The 21,969-nt window shown below is 54.0% G+C and overlaps 11 protein-coding genes and 1 non-coding gene across 12 annotated transcripts; 6 read left to right on the top strand and 6 right to left on the bottom strand.

Moving 5' to 3' along the window:
• Positions 1 to 199: 199 nt before the first annotated feature.
• BO97DRAFT_161578 (uncharacterized protein) lies at positions 200 to 1,018 on the bottom strand. The gene has a single exon (XM_025690230.1). It carries the CDS (start codon positions 816 to 818, stop codon positions 360 to 362), a length of 459 nt encoding a protein of 152 aa, XP_025548779.1. The 5' UTR covers positions 819 to 1,018; the 3' UTR covers positions 200 to 359.
• A 716-nt stretch (positions 1,019 to 1,734) lies between these two features.
• On the top strand, positions 1,735 to 2,869 carry BO97DRAFT_427261 (uncharacterized protein; the record flags this gene model as incomplete). The annotated part of the gene is made up of 3 exons (XM_025697192.1): positions 1,735 to 1,958; positions 2,069 to 2,086; positions 2,164 to 2,869. The coding sequence occupies 3 exons, from the start codon at positions 1,735 to 1,737 to the stop codon at positions 2,867 to 2,869; spliced, it is 948 nt and encodes a 315-aa protein (XP_025548778.1).
• Positions 2,870 to 4,873: 2,004 nt separating this feature from the next.
• Positions 4,874 to 5,748, top strand: BO97DRAFT_436715 (peroxiredoxin family protein; the record flags this gene model as incomplete). Its single annotated transcript, XM_025697806.1, has 5 exons — positions 4,874 to 5,081; positions 5,222 to 5,321; positions 5,387 to 5,432; positions 5,496 to 5,661; positions 5,720 to 5,748. 5 exons carry the CDS (start codon positions 4,874 to 4,876, stop codon positions 5,746 to 5,748), a joined length of 549 nt encoding a protein of 182 aa, XP_025548777.1.
• Positions 5,749 to 5,846: 98 nt separating this feature from the next.
• On the bottom strand, positions 5,847 to 6,740 carry BO97DRAFT_374327 (BolA family protein). The gene is made up of 2 exons (XM_025692931.1): positions 6,372 to 6,740; positions 5,847 to 6,238 (listed from the first exon to the last, which is right to left on the bottom strand). Exons 1-2 carry the CDS (start codon positions 6,592 to 6,594, stop codon positions 6,063 to 6,065), a joined length of 399 nt encoding a protein of 132 aa, XP_025548776.1. The 5' UTR covers positions 6,595 to 6,740; the 3' UTR covers positions 5,847 to 6,062.
• A 231-nt stretch (positions 6,741 to 6,971) lies between these two features.
• On the top strand, positions 6,972 to 8,430 carry BO97DRAFT_374324 (Nif3-like dinuclear metal center hexameric protein). Its single transcript, XM_025692930.1, has 4 exons — positions 6,972 to 7,189; positions 7,252 to 7,295; positions 7,350 to 7,475; positions 7,529 to 8,430. The coding sequence occupies exons 1-4, from the start codon at positions 7,080 to 7,082 to the stop codon at positions 8,371 to 8,373; spliced, it is 1,125 nt and encodes a 374-aa protein (XP_025548775.1). The 5' UTR covers positions 6,972 to 7,079; the 3' UTR covers positions 8,374 to 8,430.
• A 146-nt stretch (positions 8,431 to 8,576) lies between these two features.
• On the bottom strand, positions 8,577 to 10,930 carry cog6 (Golgi transport complex subunit COG6; the record flags this gene model as incomplete). The annotated part of the gene is made up of 2 exons (XM_025700119.1): positions 8,577 to 10,559; positions 10,625 to 10,930. The coding sequence occupies 2 exons, from the start codon at positions 10,928 to 10,930 to the stop codon at positions 8,577 to 8,579; spliced, it is 2,289 nt and encodes a 762-aa protein (XP_025548774.1).
• A 181-nt stretch (positions 10,931 to 11,111) lies between these two features.
• Positions 11,112 to 12,044, top strand: BO97DRAFT_472284 (uncharacterized protein; the record flags this gene model as incomplete). Its single annotated transcript, XM_025700118.1, has 1 exon — positions 11,112 to 12,044. Exon 1 carries the CDS (start codon positions 11,223 to 11,225, stop codon positions 12,042 to 12,044), a length of 822 nt encoding a protein of 273 aa, XP_025548773.1. The 5' UTR covers positions 11,112 to 11,222.
• Positions 12,045 to 12,167: 123 nt separating this feature from the next.
• BO97DRAFT_407555 (heat shock 9/12 family protein) lies at positions 12,168 to 13,147 on the bottom strand. Its single transcript, XM_025695666.1, has 3 exons — positions 12,693 to 13,147; positions 12,421 to 12,613; positions 12,168 to 12,364 (listed from the first exon to the last, which is right to left on the bottom strand). The coding sequence occupies exons 1-3, from the start codon at positions 12,724 to 12,726 to the stop codon at positions 12,322 to 12,324; spliced, it is 270 nt and encodes an 89-aa protein (XP_025548772.1). The 5' UTR covers positions 12,727 to 13,147; the 3' UTR covers positions 12,168 to 12,321.
• Positions 13,148 to 13,438: 291 nt separating this feature from the next.
• On the top strand, positions 13,439 to 15,374 carry BO97DRAFT_374312 (NYN domain-containing protein). Its single transcript, XM_025692929.1, has 2 exons — positions 13,439 to 14,661; positions 14,713 to 15,374. The coding sequence occupies exons 1-2, from the start codon at positions 13,741 to 13,743 to the stop codon at positions 15,331 to 15,333; spliced, it is 1,542 nt and encodes a 513-aa protein (XP_025548771.1). The 5' UTR covers positions 13,439 to 13,740; the 3' UTR covers positions 15,334 to 15,374.
• A 744-nt stretch (positions 15,375 to 16,118) lies between these two features.
• mog1 (Ran GTPase-binding protein MOG1) lies at positions 16,119 to 17,108 on the top strand (the record flags this gene model as incomplete). The annotated part of the gene is made up of 2 exons (XM_025694059.1): positions 16,119 to 16,360; positions 16,457 to 17,108. The coding sequence occupies exons 1-2, from the start codon at positions 16,284 to 16,286 to the stop codon at positions 17,106 to 17,108; spliced, it is 729 nt and encodes a 242-aa protein (XP_025548770.1). The 5' UTR covers positions 16,119 to 16,283.
• Positions 17,109 to 17,593: 485 nt separating this feature from the next.
• On the bottom strand, positions 17,594 to 19,986 carry BO97DRAFT_445311 (SprT family zinc-dependent metalloprotease; the record flags this gene model as incomplete). The annotated part of the gene is made up of 2 exons (XM_025698536.1): positions 17,594 to 18,795; positions 18,875 to 19,986. 2 exons carry the CDS (start codon positions 19,984 to 19,986, stop codon positions 17,643 to 17,645), a joined length of 2,265 nt encoding a protein of 754 aa, XP_025548769.1. The 3' UTR covers positions 17,594 to 17,642.
• Positions 19,987 to 20,449: 463 nt separating this feature from the next.
• BO97DRAFT_t219 lies at positions 20,450 to 20,540 on the bottom strand. The gene has a single exon. It is a non-coding gene; the product is annotated as a tRNA-Pro (tRNA).
• Positions 20,541 to 21,969: the final 1,429 nt, after the last annotated feature.

Raw genomic sequence — 21,969 nt, 5'->3', positions numbered from 1 at the left:
AGCCTGGGAAGTGGGTGGATGCAAGAGTAACAGGCAGTAGTGCGTGGTCACTAGCCACAACATCCGACAGTTAGGTAGTAATACGACATATACCTAATCAATTAGTATGACCATACTATTAAATAAACAGCTCCGCCCCTCATTTGAATCTCTTGTGGTCGAGTATATCTACCTCCCGTTCATCATTTGAATTCATATTCCTTCCCCCCCCAAACAATATCATATTTGACATCCCTGCTATCTCTTATTGAAATTCCCATTCCCCCTCCAGTGCCATGGCCAGGCTTTGATAAGCACAAAATGGCTTGGATTCCTTTTCCCTCACGCAAGGAGATAGGAGGGGTAGATAGTCAAGAATTCTAACCCTCACTAAATTTTAGAGCCTCGGAGCTAAAGAAGGACAACTCAGGATGGGCCAACCCATCAACAACGTCACTGGACAGGAGAAAGAGAGAGAAAACCAGAATTTGGGGCAGATGATCGCGAGTCATTGGCAGAGAAATGGAAAAACAAATATCTGAGGACCGCGATCCCTCAAGCAATTCTGGCGGAAAAGCCGGCTGGAAGCTGTCAGTGCGCCTGAACGGTCGCAGACGAGCTGCATGGCCAGGCAGGGAAGGAGGAGAGAAGACAGAGAGATAGGTCTGCTGCCGGTGGGATGGGAGGGGCCGTTCATCCTGTGCGCCCACGATCACCTGGGCAGAAATCAACTGGCTTTCGCGGATCCGGCCTGAAACCAGAGAGGAGGGGAGGGAAGCAGACCGATTAATAGTTAGGCTCGAAACTAAATAAACACTGAGTAGGAGGAATGCCATCATTCAGTCACGGTCAGGCCCCTTCCCCTCCTTTCCCTCCCCCCTTATGATCATCAACAATGATGAACATCCGGGGTTCTGTTCGGTGAGGGGAGTTTCACGGGATTCGGCAACGACTGCCGATCCCTCGCCGCCGCTTTTGTGAGGGCAACACATGAGCGCTCTATGAGCACTCTTAGACACCCACTAATCACTCACTAAGCACGCATCTTGTGCTCCGATCGCTCCCGGCTTGCTCTGGTCAGCTTACTGAGTAATCCCAGAGCAGCTTCTGCTTGTTAAGACTCGATCTCCACATGACTAATACTGAGTCTTGGAACCCTGTATGCACTAACAACCTCTAGTCTATGGACTACCAATCTATAGCTTTAGTAAAGACATCACGAAGATGAGGACTGATACTCTCTACATTTCTATACTATACAACTGTCACAAGCCAGTGCCTGTTATCGGTCACATGAATCACGTGATTAGGTCCTACTAATGCGGGGACACGCGGGGGCGTCCTATAGTACATGAACTTCCTTTTCAAGGAGGCTGAATTCTCTTAGTAATGGGAGCTTTCAAAAAAGCGAAAATATCAAGTGTACGCGAAGCGGTGTGAGTTTTTAAAGTTCCGTGTTAGACTCTTGCCAAGTGTTTAAATAGAGTTAAATCTTGTCTTAATATATAAATTAATTTATATAAGTTAACTCTTCTAAAAGAGGATTCTTGAGAGGAATGGACTCAATACTTATAGATATCTAAAACTAAAATCTATACTAAGAATCTTGATTCTATGATAGAAGCCCCTCTACTATTTTTTTTGCTGCCCTTGTCAAGGTATCGCAACAAGTCCCCGATTCCGCAACACCAAGCTTGGACTTCTTTTATGTACCGCCGCATCACCATCAATCATTGTCTCATCTCCAAGTCCACCATGTCAACCCTTTGGCCCGTCAAGTCTCTTCTGATTGCCCTCGGAATTGTGGGTGTTCTGGGCACCTGGGGTCGTACTGCCCTTGACGGGTCGACCGAACTCCTGACCAAAGTGCTGGATGACCCCAACGGCCAGCTCCCGGGCACCCAGGTGCTTCTTCAGCGGACCTTCACTGGAATTCGCATCCCCATCGACCACATCATCTCCACCCTGGTGGTCTTCTAGTATGAGGTCGTGGACGGCTCCCACCCCTCCTCCACCGCGGTGGCCCTGTATTTCTTGGGACAGCTGCTCCCCTGCCTTGTGATCGCCTACACAAATGCCCAGCGTGCAGCAAACCCAGTCTTGTGCGGTAAGCCAGCCAGCCCTACAATTCTACAGTCAACCACGATGAGCCACCGAACAAGAATCTAATGCAACCCGCTGAAGACCCACCCTCTGGCTCACCCTTTTCCAAATCTGCTCCCTCGGAGGGACAGGCTGGATCTGGGCGTTCAGCTATATCACATCAGCGCTCACCGTCGCCAAGTCCAAAGTCTCCGTGGTGGGCTCGTTCAAGCCACTGCAGGGTGCTTCGACCGTCTCCTCGCCGGCGCTGGTCAAACAGCTGCTCCTGCCCGCCATCATCCTTGGCTATCTCGTCCCCGCAGCCCTGATGGGGATCTTCTCCTCCAGCCCCGCCAGCACCGCGCACAAATCCGCCATCGGCGCCTGGAACATGTACCCCATCCTCATCTTCCCCATCCTCATCTTCCCCATCCTCGGCATCCTCCGGTCAATCTTTCCTCCTGCGGTCGCGACGACAGGCCCTAAAGCGCACCTTCACGCCATCCGCGCCGCCAACATCCCCGCCCTCATCACCAGCGTCGCCCTCCACTTCTTCCTCTTAGGCGTCTCGCTCTCTACTATTCTGTTCCCCTCTATCTTCACCCCGGCCTATCTCGCAGAGCTGCATCCGTCCGCCGCCTTCGTGCCCCCGTTGGTCTTGCCCCCCGCTACCACCCCCGGCGGTGGGGTCAAAGGGTTCCTGATGTGGGATGAGTTGTTCGCCTATCTAGTGGTGCTGGTGGTGGTTGCCCTCGAGCTGCAGGGAGCCTGGTCTACCATCCAGCCGCGCGGTGGAGCGTTACAGTAGTCGTGATTCCTCCCCGCTGCGTTTGGGTCCTCTCTCCTGCTTGGACCGGGGACGACATGTTTGCTAATTAGTTGGTTGCGGGATGAGATTCTGTTTGGTGGGTGTGTTGACAGGAAAAAGGGGAAGAGGGCTGCGGAGTAGATCTGTCTTCTTCAGGTTTGCTGGTTCTCTAGTCGCTGATGGGGATTAGACTTGTAGAACGTTGGTCGATTAGCAGTTAAGGGTTATCGCACGAAGCTGACCCTGTTGTTGACCGTTGCGCGCGGCCAAGGGACAGAACTGACTTGGAACGGTCAACGCACGCGCGCGCGCGCGAGAGAGAAAGAGAGAGATGTAGGCTGAGGACTAGGTAACTAGGCTTGGTTTCCGCTATCCTGGCTTTCTGTTTTTGCTGCTGCCGTGGCGAAATTGGCCCTGAGAGTGATTGGGACCGCACACGTGAGGTACCCCCAGTCCCGGCCTGTGGGGTAATCCCGGAGTCAATCCTTGATCTGAAAGCATTTTAAAAAGAAGTGCAAAGCGCAGACGCTCATACGACTAATCTTTATGATGCAAGAAAACGCTTGTCCATTAGACTTGACTCAGCCAACAGTCAAAGGCCGGGGCATGTTGACGTGGATCTTGGGCCCGGGCCTACCGCAATGATACCCGCCGCACTGGGAATTTGGGGGCTCGTGCACCAAAGTGCACCAAATGACGGGCACGCTGGCGAGACTAATAATGTAGTCGTGTACTGGGTCACGTGACCAGCAAGTGTTAGCTCAGACGAGCGCTCAGGGTGACGGTCACTTTTTCTGGAGTTTGCTCCCGGAGCAGTCCGGGATCGCTCAGGGATTTGCTCAGGACACGCACTTTTGTGCTCATCCCACACTCCGGGCTGTTCAGTGAGCAAAAAGCAGTGTCAATTCGGGCCTAAAACGGAAGGGCAAGTGACTTAAATTCTGCAGAGATCCAGTTGAGTAGCCGACAGACAGAACCTGAATCAAGCTGGTGAACCATTGCGATCGCCTGCCTTATCTGTGCCAATTTATATGATAGACATCATTCTCTAGAAGTATCAATGAGAGTCAGCCAACCCTGTTACAGCATCGGTATGATACCAGACACATACATAAGAGTACATGAAGCTATGGCCTCATGCACGCACTAGTCAAGGGTGCAGAGTCTCAGACTATTCTTGTGGTCCAGGATTTAATATAAACAGTACCCGACTGCTTGGTCGCCCGCAGACTTGCCTTCTCTCGGACACAAAAGCCTTCATCTCGCCCATTCAGGCCGTAGTTATGGGTCTGGCCAGACTCCTCCCCGGAGTAAGCCACTTGAATGTTCGGCACCCTTGCAGTCCGATATACTGGAGACAATACAGGGTAATCGATGAAATTGGAATAGGAGCAATCATCCTCCCCCCTCCCCCCAGCCCCCCCTGAGATCCAGCCGGGCCCATGAAGTTCCAATGACTGCTTGAAGTCAGTTTAATCTAGCTCAGGCGAATTGTATGCAGCGTTCTTCCAACCCGAGAATTGAGCCATCCTCCTCTATATATGCCGCATAGGTCTAGACGACTTCCCGTCCGCCTGCAGACGAATCTTGCGTACAAGACCTTCGAAGCGAGGAATCTCAAATGAAACTGGTTAACATCGACCCTCAATCGCTGTGGTTATTCCGACAGCTCTTTTTTCCGTAAGTAAAAGGAAAGTTGGTGGTGCACGCACGTCCTGCCATTGAAGTGATTGACGTCCGGGCACTGGAGGCGGAAGCGACCATGACGAAATAATGTTCCGAGCTTGGGAGGAAGCTGGGCTGCCACCACTGACTGCACCAGTTAGCTCAGGAACAACCTTCCAACTTACCGTCAACTACCTCCCCAGCTCATCCATCCCCCTTTTCCCAAACAACAAACTCTGAATTGCAACTCTGTTCCAGGGACAGTGGCAAATTCGAAACCCTTTTAGTCTTCTCCCCGATACATCCTCGACTAACTCATCACCCAATTCGCCAATCACAATGTTCGCTGCTCGCCGTTTCACCGCTGGCGTTCCTCGCGTCCTGTCGCAAAAGGCGCTCTTCCACCGCACCGCACCGGCCTTCGTTCAGAAGGGCGACTCCATTCCGGACCTTGATGTTCTGGTCGAGAACTCTCCTGGAAACAAGGTCAACCTCGCCAAGGAGCTGAAGGGCAATGGAATCATCATTGGCGTTCCCGCTGCTTTCAGTATGTGCCATTCCCGGTTTTGCGCCCGAACCTTGACAGCCACGCATGGCTTCTTTTGGCTTCATCTTTCAGCCTTCGTACCAAATTGAGTTCGGAGCTAGTCTGCAAGATAGAGGACAGTACTGACCGTGCTGTTATAGGCCCCGCTTGCTCCAGCACCCACGTGCCCGGCTACATCAAGCACCCCAAGCTGAAGGAAGCTGGCCAGGTGTTTGTCGTTGCAGTCAATGATCCTTTCGTGTAAGCTGTTTGAGGCTCAGGCGGCAGGAGTTTCTGGGGTGCAATCTGGATTAATTCGCGCATAGGACCAAGGCCTGGGGCGAGTCCCTCGATGCCTCCGGCAAGAGCGGCGTAAGTTCCCACTATTGATCCCACACCCAAGATCTCGACAGACGCACTAACTCTGAGCGGCAGATCCGCTTCCTCGGTGACCCTACTGGCAAGTTCTCCGAAACGATGGATGTTACCTTCGACAGCGCCGCCATCTTCGGAAACAACCGCAGCAAGCGCTACGCGCTGGTCGTCGAGAACGGTAAGGTCAAGGAGGCTTTCGTGGAGCCCGACAACATCGGCGTCAACGGTATGTCTACACCAGACTTCCACTCGCGACTCAACCGTATCTAACGCGATTTGTACAGTCTCCGCTGCCGAGAAGGTGTTGGGTTAAGCGAATTGAATGGCTTGGCGTCGCAATGCTGTTTTAACTATAGAAATCTTGTCATACATGCAGAAAGCGTATGATATTTATTCATTCATATATTCTTTCTTCGCAACCATAGCATTACTTTAGACATGGACTGGCAGTGCAAAGCCTTGCACATGGAACAACCCTCTTGAACGCCTCGGATTATGCTGTTGGCTCTTGGACAAGCATACCCTTGTGACGAGCAAATCAATAACCCAGAATATATTTCCATTTTCGCCGATGATAGTCCGTAGTCGGCTTTCCCACGCATAGCACCCCATCAGGAACAAACCCCCTCAACCCTGGTGCAGCGCCTGCCACTGCTCGGGGGTGTAGCACTTGGGCGTCCAAGCATGAATGGCGGCGATCTCGGCCTTGAGGACCGAGTTCACCAGCCGGTGCCGAGCCAGCATGTTCTTCTTCTCGAACTGGGGCGATACAATCACGGCCTGGAAAGCCGATCCACAACCGCCTAATAAATAAAAAAAACCAGTCATTAGCAATCCGAGACCCAATTCTGAATGATCGATACAGTAGCCCGCGATGACAGCCAGTAAGGAGGAGAGGGGCCACGGATTAATCAGCCACGGATTTGAAGAACATACCCGACAAATCCTCAATCTCAACATGTTGCGCCTGGAGTTGGTCGAATAGCTTGCTCTTCAGCAGATCTGCGGTGACGCCGGAACTCATATCGGCCATGGCTGCGTTCACGGCCGTGAAGGAGCGAGCGGAGAAGGAAAAAGTCGAATTCGGAAGGCCGGAGGGCGTGCGGAGAAGGTAGCGGCAACTTCTGCTCAACAAGGGGAGGGTCGTGCGGGAGTACATCAAGCGTGGTGAGGGGGGACCTGGGGAGAGAGGTAGAGAGAAAGTTGTATTATTAGGTAGTGTCTATGAAGCCGGGTTGTTTTCCCAGAGGTGAGGATGGATGGGACGGATGAATAGATGGGCTCCAGTCTCGCGGGCGGTGATGATGCTTCTTCCGATGTAGGATGGATGACGGAATCTCTTACTTACTTTCTCTCTCGTTAGTTACTTACCGTAAGTTACCTACTGTCAATACATATTGGTCAGCGAACGGGGAGTTGGTGTGGCTGGTGGGATGAGCTAGTCTGTGTTAAGGCTAGTGCCAGTGCGGTTGTGGCGCCAGCTTCATCCTCGGCTTTGCTGTGTTCGAGACAAACTTCCTATGCTCAACTAGGTAGATAGCGTTATCAGATTGGAAAAGTCGCCAAGATCGCCATTTCGTGCTTTCGTCAAATTGCTATCTGCTCTAGCTACTACAGACATTGAAACCGAGTCTCACAGTGTCTATGACCCTCCTGTTGCGGCGATCAAATCGTCTCTATTCCACAATGGCTGCGTCTCTGAACCCCGCCTCGTCGCCGTTCACTCAGGCTGTGGTGAGCTCTATGAGGACGCTGTACGCAACCAAGTCCCAGCATCAATCGGCTCACTCTTCACTGACACAATTACTGTTTCTAGCTACCCTGAGTCACTGGCCGAGAAGAGCTGGGATAACACCGGCCGTGAGCTCTTCCCTCTTTCTCCACACGCCCTCACTCACTAACCGACTGCCCCAGTCCTCCTGGAAGCTCCCTTCAACGCATCGCGCCGCCAGAAGAATTCGGTACTTCTCGCAATTGACCTCACGAAAGCCGTCGCAGACGAGGCGATTGCGCGCCGAGACTCCATCGTCGTAGCCTACCGTACGCCGCCACCACCTCCTTAGATATCCGTGTATCTCACTAACCCTCACTAGACCCCATCATCTTCCGCGGCCTCAAGTCCCTCACATTCAACGACCCGCAACAGCAGACCCTCCTCCGGCTCGCGCAAGAAGGCATCAGCGTATACTCGCCGCACACGGCGATCGACGCCACGCCCGGCGGGATGGCCGACTGGCTCTGCGACATCGTGACGGGCGCCATTACCCCACTGACCACAACCAAACCCAGCACAGGCATCGAGCAATCCTCCTCCGCAAGCTACTCGCAACCCACGTACCCGGCACCGCAACCCTCCAAACCCAGCACCACCGACAGCGTCCCCAACCACACCCGCCAAACCATCATCCCGTCCCCGCCGCCGCTCCCCGATGGAATGGACACCGCCGGCATGGGCCGCCTCGTGACCTTCGCCGACGCCCAGCCGCTTACAGCGATTATCGACCGCATCGCCCAGGGCGTCGGCTTCCCCGGTGGAATCCCCATCGCCATCCCGCAGGGTGCCTCCGTGGACAGTCTCCACATCCGCACGGTGGGCGTGTGCCCCGGCTCCGGGTCTGGCGTGCTGATGAAGGGCGCCAAGCTCCCTGACCTGCTATTTACCGGTGAGCTGAGTCACCACGAGGCGCTGGCGGCTATCGAGCGCGGCTCCGTGGTCGTTGCGCTTGCGCACTCGAACACCGAGCGCGGGTATCTGCGGGCTGTGATGCGCGAGAAGTTGGCGAAGGAGGTCGAGGCGGTGTGGGCGGACCAGCGTCGTAGTTGTGCTGCTGCTGATGAAGTCGAAGGGTGGAAAGAGGTGCTGGGTGATGCCTCGTGTGAGGTGGCGGTTAGCGAGAAGGATCGCGATCCGTATGGGATTATGGTGAGACGGGTTTAGACCTTCGTCTTTATACTACTAGGAGGCGACCTGTGTGGATATACCCATACTTAAAAGGTACTTAGCCCGGTTGGGAAAAAAAGAAATATGCGCATGAGCAAGCTTAAAATACATCTACACTCTTAATGCATACTACGTTTATAAATACGTATACATTTTTATACAAAACCCACACTAGGACATCATGAAATCATGACAAGAGCCTAACTCAACAACACCCGAATCTCCCCCGTAGTCCGAGGGAACAACTTCCTCAACCCCCATTCTGTCTCGCCCTTTTCCTCGTCCGCCTCTCCATCCCTGTCACCACCATCACCATCATCATGGTGTTCCGATACAACCCCCCCATCACTACCCCGCCGAACGACGCTCCTCCGCGCCTCATCCGCCCCGATAATCATCCCCTCCACGAACTCAAAGTCCCGGCAGAACGCCTCGACCGCCTCCTCAGTGACACTTTTCACGAACGTGGCGCTCTGCACGCGCTTCAGATGGTCCGTTGCGTCCATCAGGGCCGAGGGGAGGAAGTCGTCGAGCTGTTGGCTTGTGCGAATGAGGGCCTCGGGCTGGAAGGCTGGGAGGGCGGTGATGTCTGCGATGTCGGATAACTGGGGTTTTTGTAGAGTAGGGTTGTCATTGTTGGAGGGGGATTTGGGGGGGGCGGACGGGGAGAACGGTCCTAGAGCTGTGAGGAGGGTTTGCAGGCCTGATTCGGTGAGGAGGTATTGGTGTTGGATGGATAGGAGGTCCATGCGGAGGGTGGAGAGGGCTGATGATAGTGCCGGCAGGTGGGTTGCGCTGGCGAAGGGGTAGGGGGTTAGGGCGGCGCGGGTTGCAAGGTGGATGTTCGTGAGGTAGATGGTTTGCGGGGTCGGAGGTAGGTCCTGGGCTGTGGATTTGGCGAGGTCCAGGAATGGGTCTAGTGCGCAGCGGAGGACCGGGGTGAATCTGTTAGGCTTCGGGTCTTGGGCGCCGTTGCTGTCGTTGTAGGGGGTGGGGGGTTGTTCCTCGGCGCCGAAGGAGATGTCGTGCGATTTCATGAGGAGGGTGAGCGATTCGAGGGCATCCTGCAAAAATTGCGGTGGGGAGAGATCGTTGGGCGGGGCGAGGGCCGAGTGGTCGCTTGAGAGGCTGTTGACTTCTTCTTGCATGAGGGTTTCGAAGTGGCGGAAGGTGAACTTCTCTAGCGTTTCGAGGAGCTCGGCCAGACTGGATTGGGATCCGAGGAGTTTAGCGAAGGTGGAGCGGTAGAATGACAACAGGTTGACCACCTTGTAGCATGTGACAGGGTCGTCGTGGCCTTGGACAACGAGCTCGACGCGCTGGCGGAGCGCCCGTGAGACGCCGACAAGGTCACGGTTGACGAGATCGCTGAGGGCCTTCTGTCCGTCGAAGGTGACTTCTTGGTCTTCGTCGATACGTGACCAGGGCTCGCTGCTCAGGCCGGCCTGGATGCCCTTGGCGAGCTCTTCGCCATCATCGACGAACAAAGACTCGAGGGCTTCCCGCTCCGAGACGGTCGTCGAGTGCACCCAGGCCAACATATCTCCAATGTATCGCAGAGGGTCATGAGCGGAGAACTCGATGGGTTTCACCTGGCGGTCGCCTCCACCTCCAGCAACCGCATCCGTAAGAGCATAATGGAAGGCATCGGAGAGAACATAATCGCGAGCTTCGGCGAAGAAATCCAAGCAGCTATGGAACAAGCTGGGTCGCTCCGCCAGCACGCGCAGGACGCGCCGGATAGAGCTGCTGATGCGAGAGTCTTCCAGGTTCAAAGACCGAAACTCTTTCTGAATCCAACGGTAGAGTTTCTGATAGGCGGAGTTCAGGCTCCTAGTGCTCTTCTCCATGAGCTCCAGACCCAGCCGCTCGTTCTCCCCGCCCAGCAGCACTTCACAGTCCCGGTGTACCTGCTTCACGCGGGCAAGGACTTCAAAAAAGTGGTCATCAATGGGCTCCTCGACAGCTGTCAGCACCAGCAATTCCTCTTCCGGGACAATAAAGTGTTGTGTGAACGCATTCAGCAGCTGTTGTTTGGTCTCCGCCTCGGTCCTTTGCCTCATCAACGCGGACGCTTCTTCGAGAACGGGCGTTGTGTCCTGCTTGGCGAGGACGATGTGTTTGCGCATCTCCTCGCATGTTTGATTAAGATTTGTGATGACCGTCCCGATCCGCTTCAGTTGCTGTGTGTTTTTGGGTGTCAGTATCTCTGCCATGCGAGCCCAGGCCCCTTCGGGGGCTATCTTACCTCCGCAACCTTCCCGAAGTCGCGCACAATCTCCGCATTACAATCGACGACCTCTTTTTGCACATCCAGACGAAGCTGCCGTCGAACTTCTGCGGTATTGTGGATGCCCCGGAGACTGAGAGTCTCTAGAGCATCGCGAATGTCCGAATCCGCGTACGATGCGGAAAGTACACTTGTCAATCGGTTGGACAAGGCATTGGATCGCTGCTGATTCGGCGGAGAGAGCGGGGACGAAGCTGGAGAAGACATCCTTGTTGACGATGCATGGCTTGCAAGATGTGCGTTAGGCGGGAAGTAGCTGGCCATTCTGACTCAATTGCTGTGCCTGAACAGGTGTGTAGGTATTGCTGCCCTGGGGTTGCGGAGTATCGCAATGGAAGCGGAGAAATGCCCGCGGGCGGAAAGGAGCGCGTGCTTACGTCAGGCGTATTCAGGAACCAGAATCCACCCCGCGCAAGAGCTACAAAGACATAGTCACAAGCGCATCAGTGCTTTGAGTAAAGGGGTACTAGATTCCAGTCATTCTTTGTCGACATCCTCAATCAATACACGGAGTCCTCTGGGACAACACCTATCACACTTTGTTGCGACCACCTCCATGGATAACGCTCTCCTCTCCCCTGCCAAGGCACGACAGGCTGCCATTCAAGCCAAGGATTGGGCCTACGTGAACTCCTGGCTAAGTCGGCAGTATGCGCCCAATCCAGTGCCCAGATTTGAACGGAACGACGACACTCTCCGGACCCTGCTTGCATTGGCTGCCGCCAACGACTCGGCAGATGAGGAGGCAACGCTACTCCATGATGCACGCGAGGAAGCGGTTCGGGCATTCAAAGCCTGGGAACAGGACCAGGACAAGCAGAAACTCGAGATCCTGGACGAGATAGAGCTCTCGCTCGATGGGAGTGGCAAGCAGAATCTTGATGATTTGGCGGAAACGACTGCAGTACTGGGAGCAGTGAGCACCGACGCAGTAGACCTCGGCCAGTCGATCATGGACCTCACGACGGAGGAGTTCGACGTGCAGCAGCAGATGTCTAAAGTAGAAGCGCTACAGAACTATCTCGAGAAGGAGCTTACTACTCTGCGGGCACAATTGGATGATCTCAAGACTAATGAAGCGTTTGAGATCCCCCCGGATCTTCCACCATTGACGGCCGAGTGGACGAGGAATACCAAGTTACTTAATGCAAAGGCTAGGGAGTATCAGGACAAGATCGCTTCTTTAAAGAGAAGCAGAAGCAAGGAACCACGGCTGGAAGATGTCATAGCCAAGGAGGCGGCTGTGATCAAGCTCATCAAAGCAGTCGAAAGCCTAGAGACCAAAGTCGCTATGTTCCAGGATCTGCCGAATGATGTATCAGGAGCTCGGGCAAAGTGCAAAGAATTAGAGCGAGAACTTAAGGAGCTCACTCCGTAACAATATGTTCTAGCCGATGAATGAAGAGATGATGGATACTGTCTAATTCTACGACAAATGCACATATTTCTGTTTAAGCAAGTAGATGAATTAAACCTAGTGAAAGTAATACAATCAAAGGCTTGGTTGGTATCGTCAACTCATGAAAATCATAAGAACAATCTGCCCAGAGTCGCCAGCTATCCTCCTTCGGACACCAGAAGTTATTCACATGATGGAAACCGAAAGTCCGCCGCTAACCCATGATACAGTTGTGTTCGGGATATGCGAGCCTGGCTTAGTTGTTGCCGAGGCCGACGGCGTTCTTGATCTTGTCACCACTGCACAACTGTTAGTATTTGTCGACCAAGTTCACCTCGGGATGAGGGATACTAACATGGACTCGGAAGAACCGCCGTGAACGGTGTTGTCGTGGGAGCGCTGAGTCTTGTCGAAAGCCTCCTGAGTGGTGGACTTGGAGTTGTCAGACTGAGTGCCGCGGGCAAGGCGATCAGTGGTGTCGGTGAAGGTCTCCTTGACCTTGTCCTGGGTGGACTTAGAGGAGTCAGGAGTCATCTCCTCCTTGGCCTCTGCAGGTACATGTGAGTTGTCAAGTTCGCAGCGAGGGGCAACGAGGGGCAGCGAGGGGCACAAGTGGGAATCACTTACTGGTAGAGAAATCCTTGCGACCGGTGTCAGACATGTTGATTGATTTGTGTTTGAACGAAGAGGTTGTTCTTGAAAAAGTTTGCTGTAGGTTGAAAGCTTTGTAGAGTGATTGAGTTTGTTGGATGATGGAGGAAAGATGGATGAAGAGGCTGATGAAGAGGGCTTTATATAACCTGTGAAACCCATTCATCCTCCTCGATGACGTCGTTTGCTTTATCGTTCATATTCACAATCACACGCCATCTGGACCATCTGTTTCGTATTCAGGGGCGTTTCCATGGAAGAGATACCAGCAAATGAACGTCATCATGAGGGGATTACCCCGGTCCCAATCATGGGGGCCAGATCGAGCTGATCGTCATAGTGGATGAGAATTTTGGGTCCATACCGAGGCAGTGAAGGCCGTGAGGGTCGCCGCAGTGGTGAAGGTCGTCAAGCCACGGCCGAGAATCAGGGAATCTTCCATTAGCAACGAGTCCAGATCCGATCTCTGGATCATGACGTCGTCATGACTGCACCCCAGATTTCCGAATGCGGCTTAGGCTCTGTGCTACCGCCAAGCCCATCGGATTATTGTTTTAGCGTGAGCCGTTTATCCGCTATACCTTCTCTGTACTAGCCTCTCTATGCTCTGAGAATAGTAAGCGGTATAAAGTGACAGAAAAGTGACAGTTGTTCACCGCCACCCGATGACTCCGCCTCCCGTTCGAGCCTGAGCCGCCCATGCCTGACCAACGCTCTCTCTCTCCCTCTGCATCCGACTCATCCTCATTCCTCCTTCTCTTTCTCTCTTCCTCCTTCTTGCTTTCCATGCTAACGTTCTCTATACGGGTCTTCTGACCAACATGTGGATTTTCTGCATCTGGATGCTTTCAACTTCTCTTGCAGACTCGTTCTCATAATCCTTTGATTCGTGTGGTTTCTTCAGTCAGTCTTTGTTATCATTTCTCATCGATATTGACAACCCCGCCCTTATCTGTCTCGGGCACCTATTGTTGAAGTGTCATTGCTCCACAACTCTATTGTTTTTCCATCGCCAAATCTTTCAATGCCATCTTCTGCCGAGTCAACTTCGAACTGGGATTTCACTCCGGTGATAAACCTTCTCCGCACGCCTACCTACGGCAGCGGCAGCTCATTTCTCCCTTATCGCCACCGTGATTCTCCCCCTGCTTCTCTGCCCTCTTCGGTAGTCAACCAGGATGATTTCACTCCAACAAGTATTGAACAAAGCCAACTGAGCCAGGGACGTCGTTCTCCCAGACTTGGCGACTTTGGCTCACTGTGGGAGCTCTTAGGGGGTACTGGCGACTTGTCTTCCAGTACCGACTTCGAGCCTCAAGATGCTCAGGAGAGTTCATCCTCGCCACCGACCACCAAAGTCGAAATACTTCAGCGTCCGGCTTCCAAGAACCTCTTGAACGATACCGATCAAGCACCTCCTCCGACATCACCCAAACCCATCCCTGGCTCTGGGAACCGAAGAGCCCGCAAGGTGCAGGCCGAGGTTGCAGCTGAAATAAGCAAGGCCAACTCCTACGATGCATCAACTAAAGTCACGCACGACCTCAGCTCATGTGAGAGCAACGTGGGTGCGGAATCCGACGGCTGTCTAAGTGTCTTTGATCCTCCTCTCACCACCAAGAAAGGCATCCTCTCTTTGGTTCCCCCACAAGTGGGTGCAGCGAGTGCTTTTGTCGATCCATACGACACCCCGCCATCTTCTTACGACGAGCCGGTGGAGCCTTTAGCTTCGAAAGTTGTCAGGTGCCCGCCTAACTCGGACCCTCTACGTGTCCAGCCTCTTACCTACAAGTCTACCACGGAACGACGACTTGGTCTCCTGACCAAGCTGTTGAAAAATTTCCCAGATTACGCAAACATCATCGCTCAAGCGAATCGGCCTGCGGCCACAAATAAGGACAAATTTCCAAGCCCTCCCATTCACGTCTTCGTGGATATGTCTAATGTAAGCATCTCGTTCCGTCACTGCACGAATTGCGTCGCTAACGCGCTTTAGATTATGGTCGGGTACCACGACACCATGAAGCTATCTCGAAATATTCCTGTGAAGACGCGGATTCGGCGCTTGCCATTGTCTTTTCAAAATTTCTCTTTGATTCTCGAACGTGGCCGGCCCACTGCCAAGCGAGTCCTGGTAGGGTCAGATCGGTTCGCAGCCATCCGTGAAGGCGAACAGCTTGGCTACGAAACGAACATTCTTGATCGTGTGCACAAGGTCAAACATATGACTTCCCGTCAACTGAAGTTTCGAAAGAATCTTCGGGCGGGCAACCACGACTCCGGTAGCGGTTCAGAAACGAACGAGGGACCGGGGGTGCGGTGGGTTGAGCAGGGTGTGGACGAAATTCTACATCTGAAGATCTTGGAAAGTCTGCTGGATACAGACGAACCCGCAACCATTGTCCTGGCCACGGGAGATGCGGCGGAAGCCGAGTTCTCGGGCGGGTTCATGAAGATGGTGGAGAGGGCACTGCGACGCGGGTGGACCGTGGAGCTGGTGAGCTTCACCCAGGTGACTAGCTACGCTTATCGCAGGAAGGACTTCCGTGCGAAATGGGGGGATCAGTTCCGGATAATAGCGTTAGATGACTACGTTGAGGAGCTCCTCGATATGTGATAATGCTTTTGGACCCTAGTCATGTATTCTTGCCATGCTGCAACCGTAGCTTGTAATTGAGATCAAGTGAGAGGATACTATCTGCAAATAAGCCTAAGCACCAGTACATGTTATCGCCAGGCCCAACCTCGTAGCAGATACGAACCCCTTTCCCATTGCGACAATCCCAACACATGCAAGCCAAACCTGACGATTCTCAGCACAACCACCTCCTCATCCCAAACAGCCAGCCCAGTCCGCGCATCGTCGTCTTCGCAGGCGCCGGCATCTCAGGTGTGAAGGGGGCGGTTCCGGTGAGGGAGACACGGCTTGAGATGGAGGGGTGCGTAGGAGAGTCTGCAGACGTTGGTTGAAAGAATGCGAGGTATACGATTCAGCAACTGATAGAAGTTTGCTTCAGGGAGTCATCAACGCATGTTGAAGAGTCACTGGAGAAGAAGTCGACGAATATCCTCGGAAGGAATCCGTCGTCTACTCAGGTCATTGCTATATCAATAGTGTGCAGCCATTGCACGCTCGAGGGCATTTATGATTCGCTTGCTGTTCCCAATAGTATATATAGTCCAGCCTGCACACCGAGACTCTTATAACATTCTGCAACGTGATATGTTTCAAACCGAGCATTTTGAGTCATGATATGAGTCCTGAGGTGGTCTAGATTATATACGGTAGTGAGTTATAGGCAGAATGAGTCATAAGGCTGAGCATAATTAGTCATTTATGCAGACCGAGAGACCCCGCAGCCCCGCTATCATGTGAAGTTCTTCCATCAGCTTGAGCAGCATTTTACTTATACAACATCTAACTACAGCGCAATCCATCTCAACAAGACATAAATACCCTCAAATCACCCACGAACCAGCTACTCACTCTCTCGCATACAAAAACTACCCAGTCCCCTTCCTCGCACGCCCAAACCAGACCACAACAAAACAAGACAGAAAAAAACAATGTCAACCTACACAACCCAACCCCTCTACGGCGGCGCCATAAAAGGCCTCATCCCAACAGGCTGGATAGACGCAAGGTATTTCCCCTCCCTCTTCCTTAATACCAGCCCTCACCTCAACCTCTGCTCCAAATTCCCCCCACCTTCAAAGTTAGCTAACAATAAAAAAAAAAGCACCCTCCGCGAAATCCCAGATCACCAAGAACTCTACCTCTCCCCAACAACCCTCTCCTCCCAAATCATCGAACTAAACCAATACGTCCCAAACCCCACCGCACAATCCACCCTCGCCGCCCACCCCTCCCTCCTCCCATCCGTGAGTGATGATTTAGACCAAGAATCCACCGACAAAGCCGCCACCCTCCACCACCTCCTCGACATCCGCGATCCCGCTGACTCGCTCACTATCGTTGCGCCGCCTGTTCGTGTCGCTATGCATGGGTTTTCTGCAAATGTGAGGGCGTATGCGGGGCAAGCTGCTTTTATTTCGGTGCTGGATGCGAGGGCTAGCTTGCGGGGTATCACTTCTGCTTCTGCTTCTGGGGTGGGGGGTGCAGCTGGTGCATCGGGCGTGGGCGGCGGGGTTGCTGTGCCCGGCTCGAGTGGCGAGGGCACGTTGACGACGACGACCAGTTGCTACTTTCTTTTGGTGCGGTTCGAGGAGCAGGGGACGGATCTTCTGGTTTTGGTTAACGTTCCTCAGAAGGAGTTTGAGGAGAGGGCCGATGCGGAGGGGTTGAGGGGGGAAAATGCTCTAGCGGGGGGGTTGATTGAGGGGTTGGTTCGGGAGTTGGAGGTGCTTGAGTGGGGTTTGTTTGAGGGTTAGTTTTGTTCTTTTCATCTATGGGGGATTGGGGATGGGTGTATAGCTGCGTGCTGCGGGAAGGAAGGGAGGACTTGGAGGATTTGGGATGGTTCTCGGGGGGGGGGGGGGGGGGGGGGGGGGGGTGGGGGGGGGGGGGGGGGGGAGGGGGGTGGAATGAAAGCGATGGTGATGGTCTTCATAGGTAGATAAGTTGTTACTGGCTCGGCCGCTTGTATAGATAGATAGATAGATAGATAGATACCTAGTTAGCAATGAATTACAATTAATCAATCGATTATATTACTTAGTGTCCGTCCTTATACCAAGAAGCAATCTTTGTACATACATGTATTGAGCTAGCTGAGCATGCCCAACACCAGGTCGTCGGCAGCTCCTCCCATTCCAAGCTAAGTACACCAAGAAAAAAACCCCCAAAGAATAAATACACCAAATGCTTTGTCGCTCAAAACTGAACAGAGGAAAAAGAAAGCCGTCAAGACTATTATGTTATACCAAAAGCCGCCGGTTCAGCCATCACTCACTTGCGAACTTGAATCACGCATCCAGCGTCGTGACCGCCGCAACCTCGTCCATCACCTTAACCACCTCCGCCAGCAAGCCCTGCGCATTCGGCAACAGCGACAGCGGCTGCTTCTTGCGCGGCGAAACGCTGCGCGGCTTGGGCTTGATCTGCTGCAGCAGGCCGTGGCACTTCCCGCAGCGCGAGCGCACGGGGTTAATGCTCTTGGAGTGGCGGCCGTAGGTCTGTCCGCAGTCGACGCAGCTCCACACGTACTTGTAGTCGATCTTGTAGTTGTGCTTGGTGGAGATCTCGACGCGGCCGCCGCCGTAGACCGGGTGGTCGCGCAGCGCCTCCATGCACCGCCGGCCCCACGCCTTGAAGCTCTCCCCGTGCGGGTTGTCGTGCACGTCCGAGATCATGTAGTTGGCCAGGTGGCAGTACTCGTGCGCCATCGTCTTGATGATGCGGTCCTCGCTGTCGATGATGCGCTCCGCCAGTTCGATCTTCACGTAGTGTTTGGCGGAGGGTGCGACGCTACTCTCTGTGGGGAGGGTGTGGTCGGACTCGCGCGGCCGCTGCTTGCCGGACGTCACTCGCTTCCAGGTGGCGCGGCCGGCGGTGGTTTGGAGCGTCTTGCTCCAGACGATCGAGACGCCGCCGGTCGACGCCGCCAGCTTCTGCACTTGGCCCTTGTTCACGGCATCGTCCAGCGTCGTGAAAAAGTTCTCTGCGAAGGCAGCCTTGGACTCGTCGAAGGCTTGCTTGCGCGCCTTCTCGGCTTTCTTTTTTTCGGTTTCCGCGCGTTTGAGCGCTGTCTTGCTGGGGGGTTTGCGGGTCGGGGTCGCTGGTTGGCTGCCGCGGTTGGCTCCCCGGGGCATGATGTCCACGTCGATGACTTCGGGGTCGGACTCCTCGTCGAACTCGCGGAGGAGGTCTTCGACCTTGCAGGGGGAGTGTTGGGTGACCCAGTCGCTGGTCGCTCCCTCGCTCCAGAAGGCGTCTACGCTCTCGCGGTACGGGGTCGGTGGGATTTGTACCCGGAGTCGGTCTTTGGTAGGGGATCGGAGGCGTCCCTTGGAGGGACTCGATGGCGGCGTCGAGGTTGTTGTGGTCGTCCCCGTTGCCAATGTAGAGCTTCTGTTGGCCGGCGATCTCTTGGTCGGAGAATCATCGTATTGGGCGGAACTGGGGTGGGTATATCAGCATAAGAATCGGGGGTTGTCGCCAAAGCGACAGGGAGTGAATGGGGATTTATGGTACTTACGTGAATAGATCCTGTTGGAGTTGCGCGGCTGATCCATTGTTCTCCAGGCGTAGATGGTTCAACTTCTCGGTGAGGTTGATCTCATCCTGAAAGAGACGTCTGGGTTTGGCCTCCAGCTTTGGAGCAGCCAGTGTCAACGTCGCTGGCAGCGTGGGTTCCAGGCTCAGGCTCACTTCATTGTCAGAACCCGGCGTGGATGCCTCTTCTTGCAGGTCTTTTTTTAATTCTCTTTCAGCTTGGGTTGGTCGTCGACCCCTGAACAATCTCTTTCTTGTTATTGTTCGAGGTGGAGAGGGCGTGGGCTGCGGTGGTTTGTTTACTTCGGCATCTGTTTCATTCTCAGATGAGTCGTGGAAACTGAGGTCTTCATTGTCGCTGACAATGAAATCATCCATTGAGTCGGCGTCATTGTCTCCCTCGCTTTCTTCGTCTGCAGACCCGGGTTCCGACCGGCGATAGCCCGGGAACACACGGCGGTTATTCGACATTACCCTCGCTGGAGTCGGCCGGGTATCAGTTTGCCTGCGCGTCGAAGATCGAGCCGACGATGCATCCGAAGGGTTCCTCGAAAGCGAGGGGCCGTTGCGATCCTCCGGCTCATGCTCGTGTTCGATGGGGTCATTCTCCTTGTCGTAGTTGTACGTCTCCGGCTTCCTTGTTGACCTGCTACGGCGAGGCGAAGGCGGCGGCGGCTGCGACAATGGGGCAGACAAAGAGTTAATCTGCGACAGTCTCAAAGGGTCCGTTGTCCGGGTTTCGCACAAAGACCGAGTCGAGGACCGAGCGCTGCTGCACTCGGTTTCACTGAACCCGCCATCGCTGTCCGAAAAGATGTCGAAGGCGCCGCTCGAGACGGTCTCGGTTCTTTGGAGTCGGACTCTCCGTTGTTGGGGTCTTTCAGTTGTGGATGTGGTCGTTGTCGCGCGGTCACTCTTTGTTGACCCGTTCCGTGCGGTGACAGTCCATTGTCGCTGCTGGTGATCATCCTCTGCCTCTGACGCGGACGAGGTCGTGTATTGGGACACCTCGCGGACGACCGTCCTGGTGATGGGCTTGGCCTGGGGCCGGAATAGAGCGGGCTTGATGGGGCTGTTAGGGTTGAGTCGGGCCATTGTGTGAAGCTATCGGATCTGTTAACTGTAGGTACCAGTTGCTTTGCAGTGCAGCAGCAGCCCCCACACTCCGCGTTGTTGATGGGCCCCGTGGCGATCTGAGGTGTCATACAGTACCTGCCGTGGCGTGGCAGTCGTCGGTCGGTCGGTCGGTGAGTTGTCGGTCTTCTTCGCACGCTTTATCTGCGAGAGGCTGGATCACTGGAGACGGCTATGGACCGGCGGTGGGAGTTTGGAGAGTGGTTGGCACAGCAACGCGGGTCGGGCAAGATCCCGGCGACAAAGAAACCAAGGCACTGGCCGGTAAGGTTCTTGGTGGTGGATTTTGGGGCTGGGGTTGGCCCATCCGATGCCCCATGGGCGTACACCGCTTGATGTCTCAGTGTCTATGATGGCATCATCGCTTGGAGGATCGGTCATAGCAAGAAAAAAAGAGACATCATCAGAATACAAAAAGATTAACGGCCCGAGCCGCGGATCGAACGCGGGACCTCTCGCAGATATGCTTGGGTTTGTATCCCTAAGCGAGAATCATACCACTAGACCACCCGGGCTTGTTATGCTTGGAGGCGCCGTATTTAAATATATCTCCCTTTTTTGATATTCTGGAGCAAATGCCCGTATTCACTGGTTGTCGTGGGGTTGGTATACTGACAGGTGTTCAGAACACTAACTAGCCATGTTGTTACTAACCTACCCTGACTGTACCGCTATGAATATATCAAGTCTCTGCTAACTAGCATTTGCCAACCGTACAATTGACGATGCGTAGATTGATGTTTCCCTACGACATAGATGGGTGTTTCTTGCCGGATATATACTTACACACCGCAGCTGGTGCTTCTGGGGAATACTTGGTTTCATCATGTATGGACAACGACCACGAAAAGTTCAAAGACCAGCACCCAATAATGCCGATTAGCGCTCTCAGGAGATACCAGTACAGAGACAAGCCCCCCTGCACCGCCATTGACACCCAAATACACGAGAGTTCCGACCCCAATGCTGACGGCACCGAAAACCCCGCACTATATATGAACGAGTGCGCCTCCGAGGTCTGACCTGTATCACGGATGACAGCATCGGGCACAGAGTATGATCACAGGCGAGAGGGAGAGCATGTTCAGATGTGCACGAACCCCCATTACAGCCGGTAAGCGCCCCAATCCTGCCGTGCCTGAGTCTTGGCCAGCGGCTACAAAATGGGCAGATAGCGAGGTGCAAGACATGGAAGTGGGCATGGGCGAGACTCGGGCGGGCAATACAAAAAGCTGACACCCGAGCGGCAGACCATATACGCATACCGAGAGCAACATGGAGTCACAGTAGCTGATGGATAGAACAGACGCGGCCAGCTCTGCGGCGTGGATGGATATATCGATGTATGGCAGCAGACCAGCGGGACCACCACCTCCTAAGATCTACGATATCAGGGAGGACCCGGCTACGGGGGAATCCAGTATAGGCCATGGGACCATAGCCGGCAACATATCAACCGAGACGGCTGAGATCGACCTAAGAAGCTCCACAAGGAGAGCAAGCCCAAAGCCGCCGTGCAATATGCAAGAACCACAAGGACCAGGGGCTCATACACAGCAACTTAACCGACATGAAGAGCCCGCAAAGGTAGCTCTTCCACAACGTCAGTGGCTACCAGCCATCAAAACGATCAGACGACCGCGGGACAGTCACGATGCAGCCACTGAGACATTCGTTCCCAACAAGGAATAACCGCAGATCCTGGAGGGAACCAGGAGTGGGAGAGCTAGAGAGCTTATTTTATCGTCCGCACTGGACTGGAGGCATAATTGTTCTCCAAGTTCGTGCTACAATGTCGGACGGGAAAGCATTGCCCATACCCAATCGGACACCCATACAGCTAGACCCCAGCGACGCCATCAAACGAACCCGCCTGAGTAGGTAGTAGGATCTCAGCTTTGTCCCACGAAATTTCATAACGGTCCCACGCGCGCGCCAATGACC

The sequence above is a fragment of the Aspergillus homomorphus genome (assembly GCF_003184865.1).
Source record: "Aspergillus homomorphus CBS 101889 unplaced genomic scaffold BO97scaffold_36, whole genome shotgun sequence".
Lineage (NCBI taxonomy): Eukaryota > Fungi > Ascomycota > Eurotiomycetes > Eurotiales > Aspergillaceae > Aspergillus > Aspergillus homomorphus.
The sequence above is the reverse complement of the archived record's forward strand: the minus strand, read 5'-3'. Positions and strand labels throughout refer to the sequence as shown.

Bases quoted from the DNA above. Each gene is read 5' to 3' on its own strand.
- BO97DRAFT_374312 (XM_025692929.1), top strand. From the start codon at position 13,741: ATGCCATCTTCTGCCGAGTCAACTTCGAACTGGGATTTCACTCCGGTG. The intron at 14,662-14,712 runs GTAAGCATCTCG...AACGCGCTTTAG, and splicing joins TCTTCGTGGATATGTCTAAT to ATTATGGTCGGGTACCACGA.
- BO97DRAFT_374327 (XM_025692931.1), bottom strand. From the start codon at position 6,594: ATGTACTCCCGCACGACCCTCCCCTTGTTGAGCAGAAGTTGCCGCTAC. The intron at 6,239-6,371 runs GTATGTTCTTCA...TTTATTTATTAG, and splicing joins TGAGATTGAGGATTTGTCGG to GCGGTTGTGGATCGGCTTTC.
- BO97DRAFT_161578 (XM_025690230.1), bottom strand. From the start codon at position 818: ATGATGGCATTCCTCCTACTCAGTGTTTATTTAGTTTCGAGCCTAACT.
- BO97DRAFT_374324 (XM_025692930.1), top strand. From the start codon at position 7,080: ATGACCCTCCTGTTGCGGCGATCAAATCGTCTCTATTCCACAATGGCT. The intron at 7,190-7,251 runs GTACGCAACCAA...TACTGTTTCTAG, and splicing joins GTGAGCTCTATGAGGACGCT to CTACCCTGAGTCACTGGCCG. The intron at 7,476-7,528 runs GTACGCCGCCAC...AACCCTCACTAG, and splicing joins CTCCATCGTCGTAGCCTACC to ACCCCATCATCTTCCGCGGC.
- BO97DRAFT_407555 (XM_025695666.1), bottom strand. From the start codon at position 12,726: ATGTCTGACACCGGTCGCAAGGATTTCTCTACCA. The intron at 12,614-12,692 runs GTAAGTGATTCC...ATGTACCTGCAG, and splicing joins TCGCAAGGATTTCTCTACCA to AGGCCAAGGAGGAGATGACT. The intron at 12,365-12,420 runs GTTAGTATCCCT...ACAGTTGTGCAG, and splicing joins GGCGGTTCTTCCGAGTCCAT to TGGTGACAAGATCAAGAACG.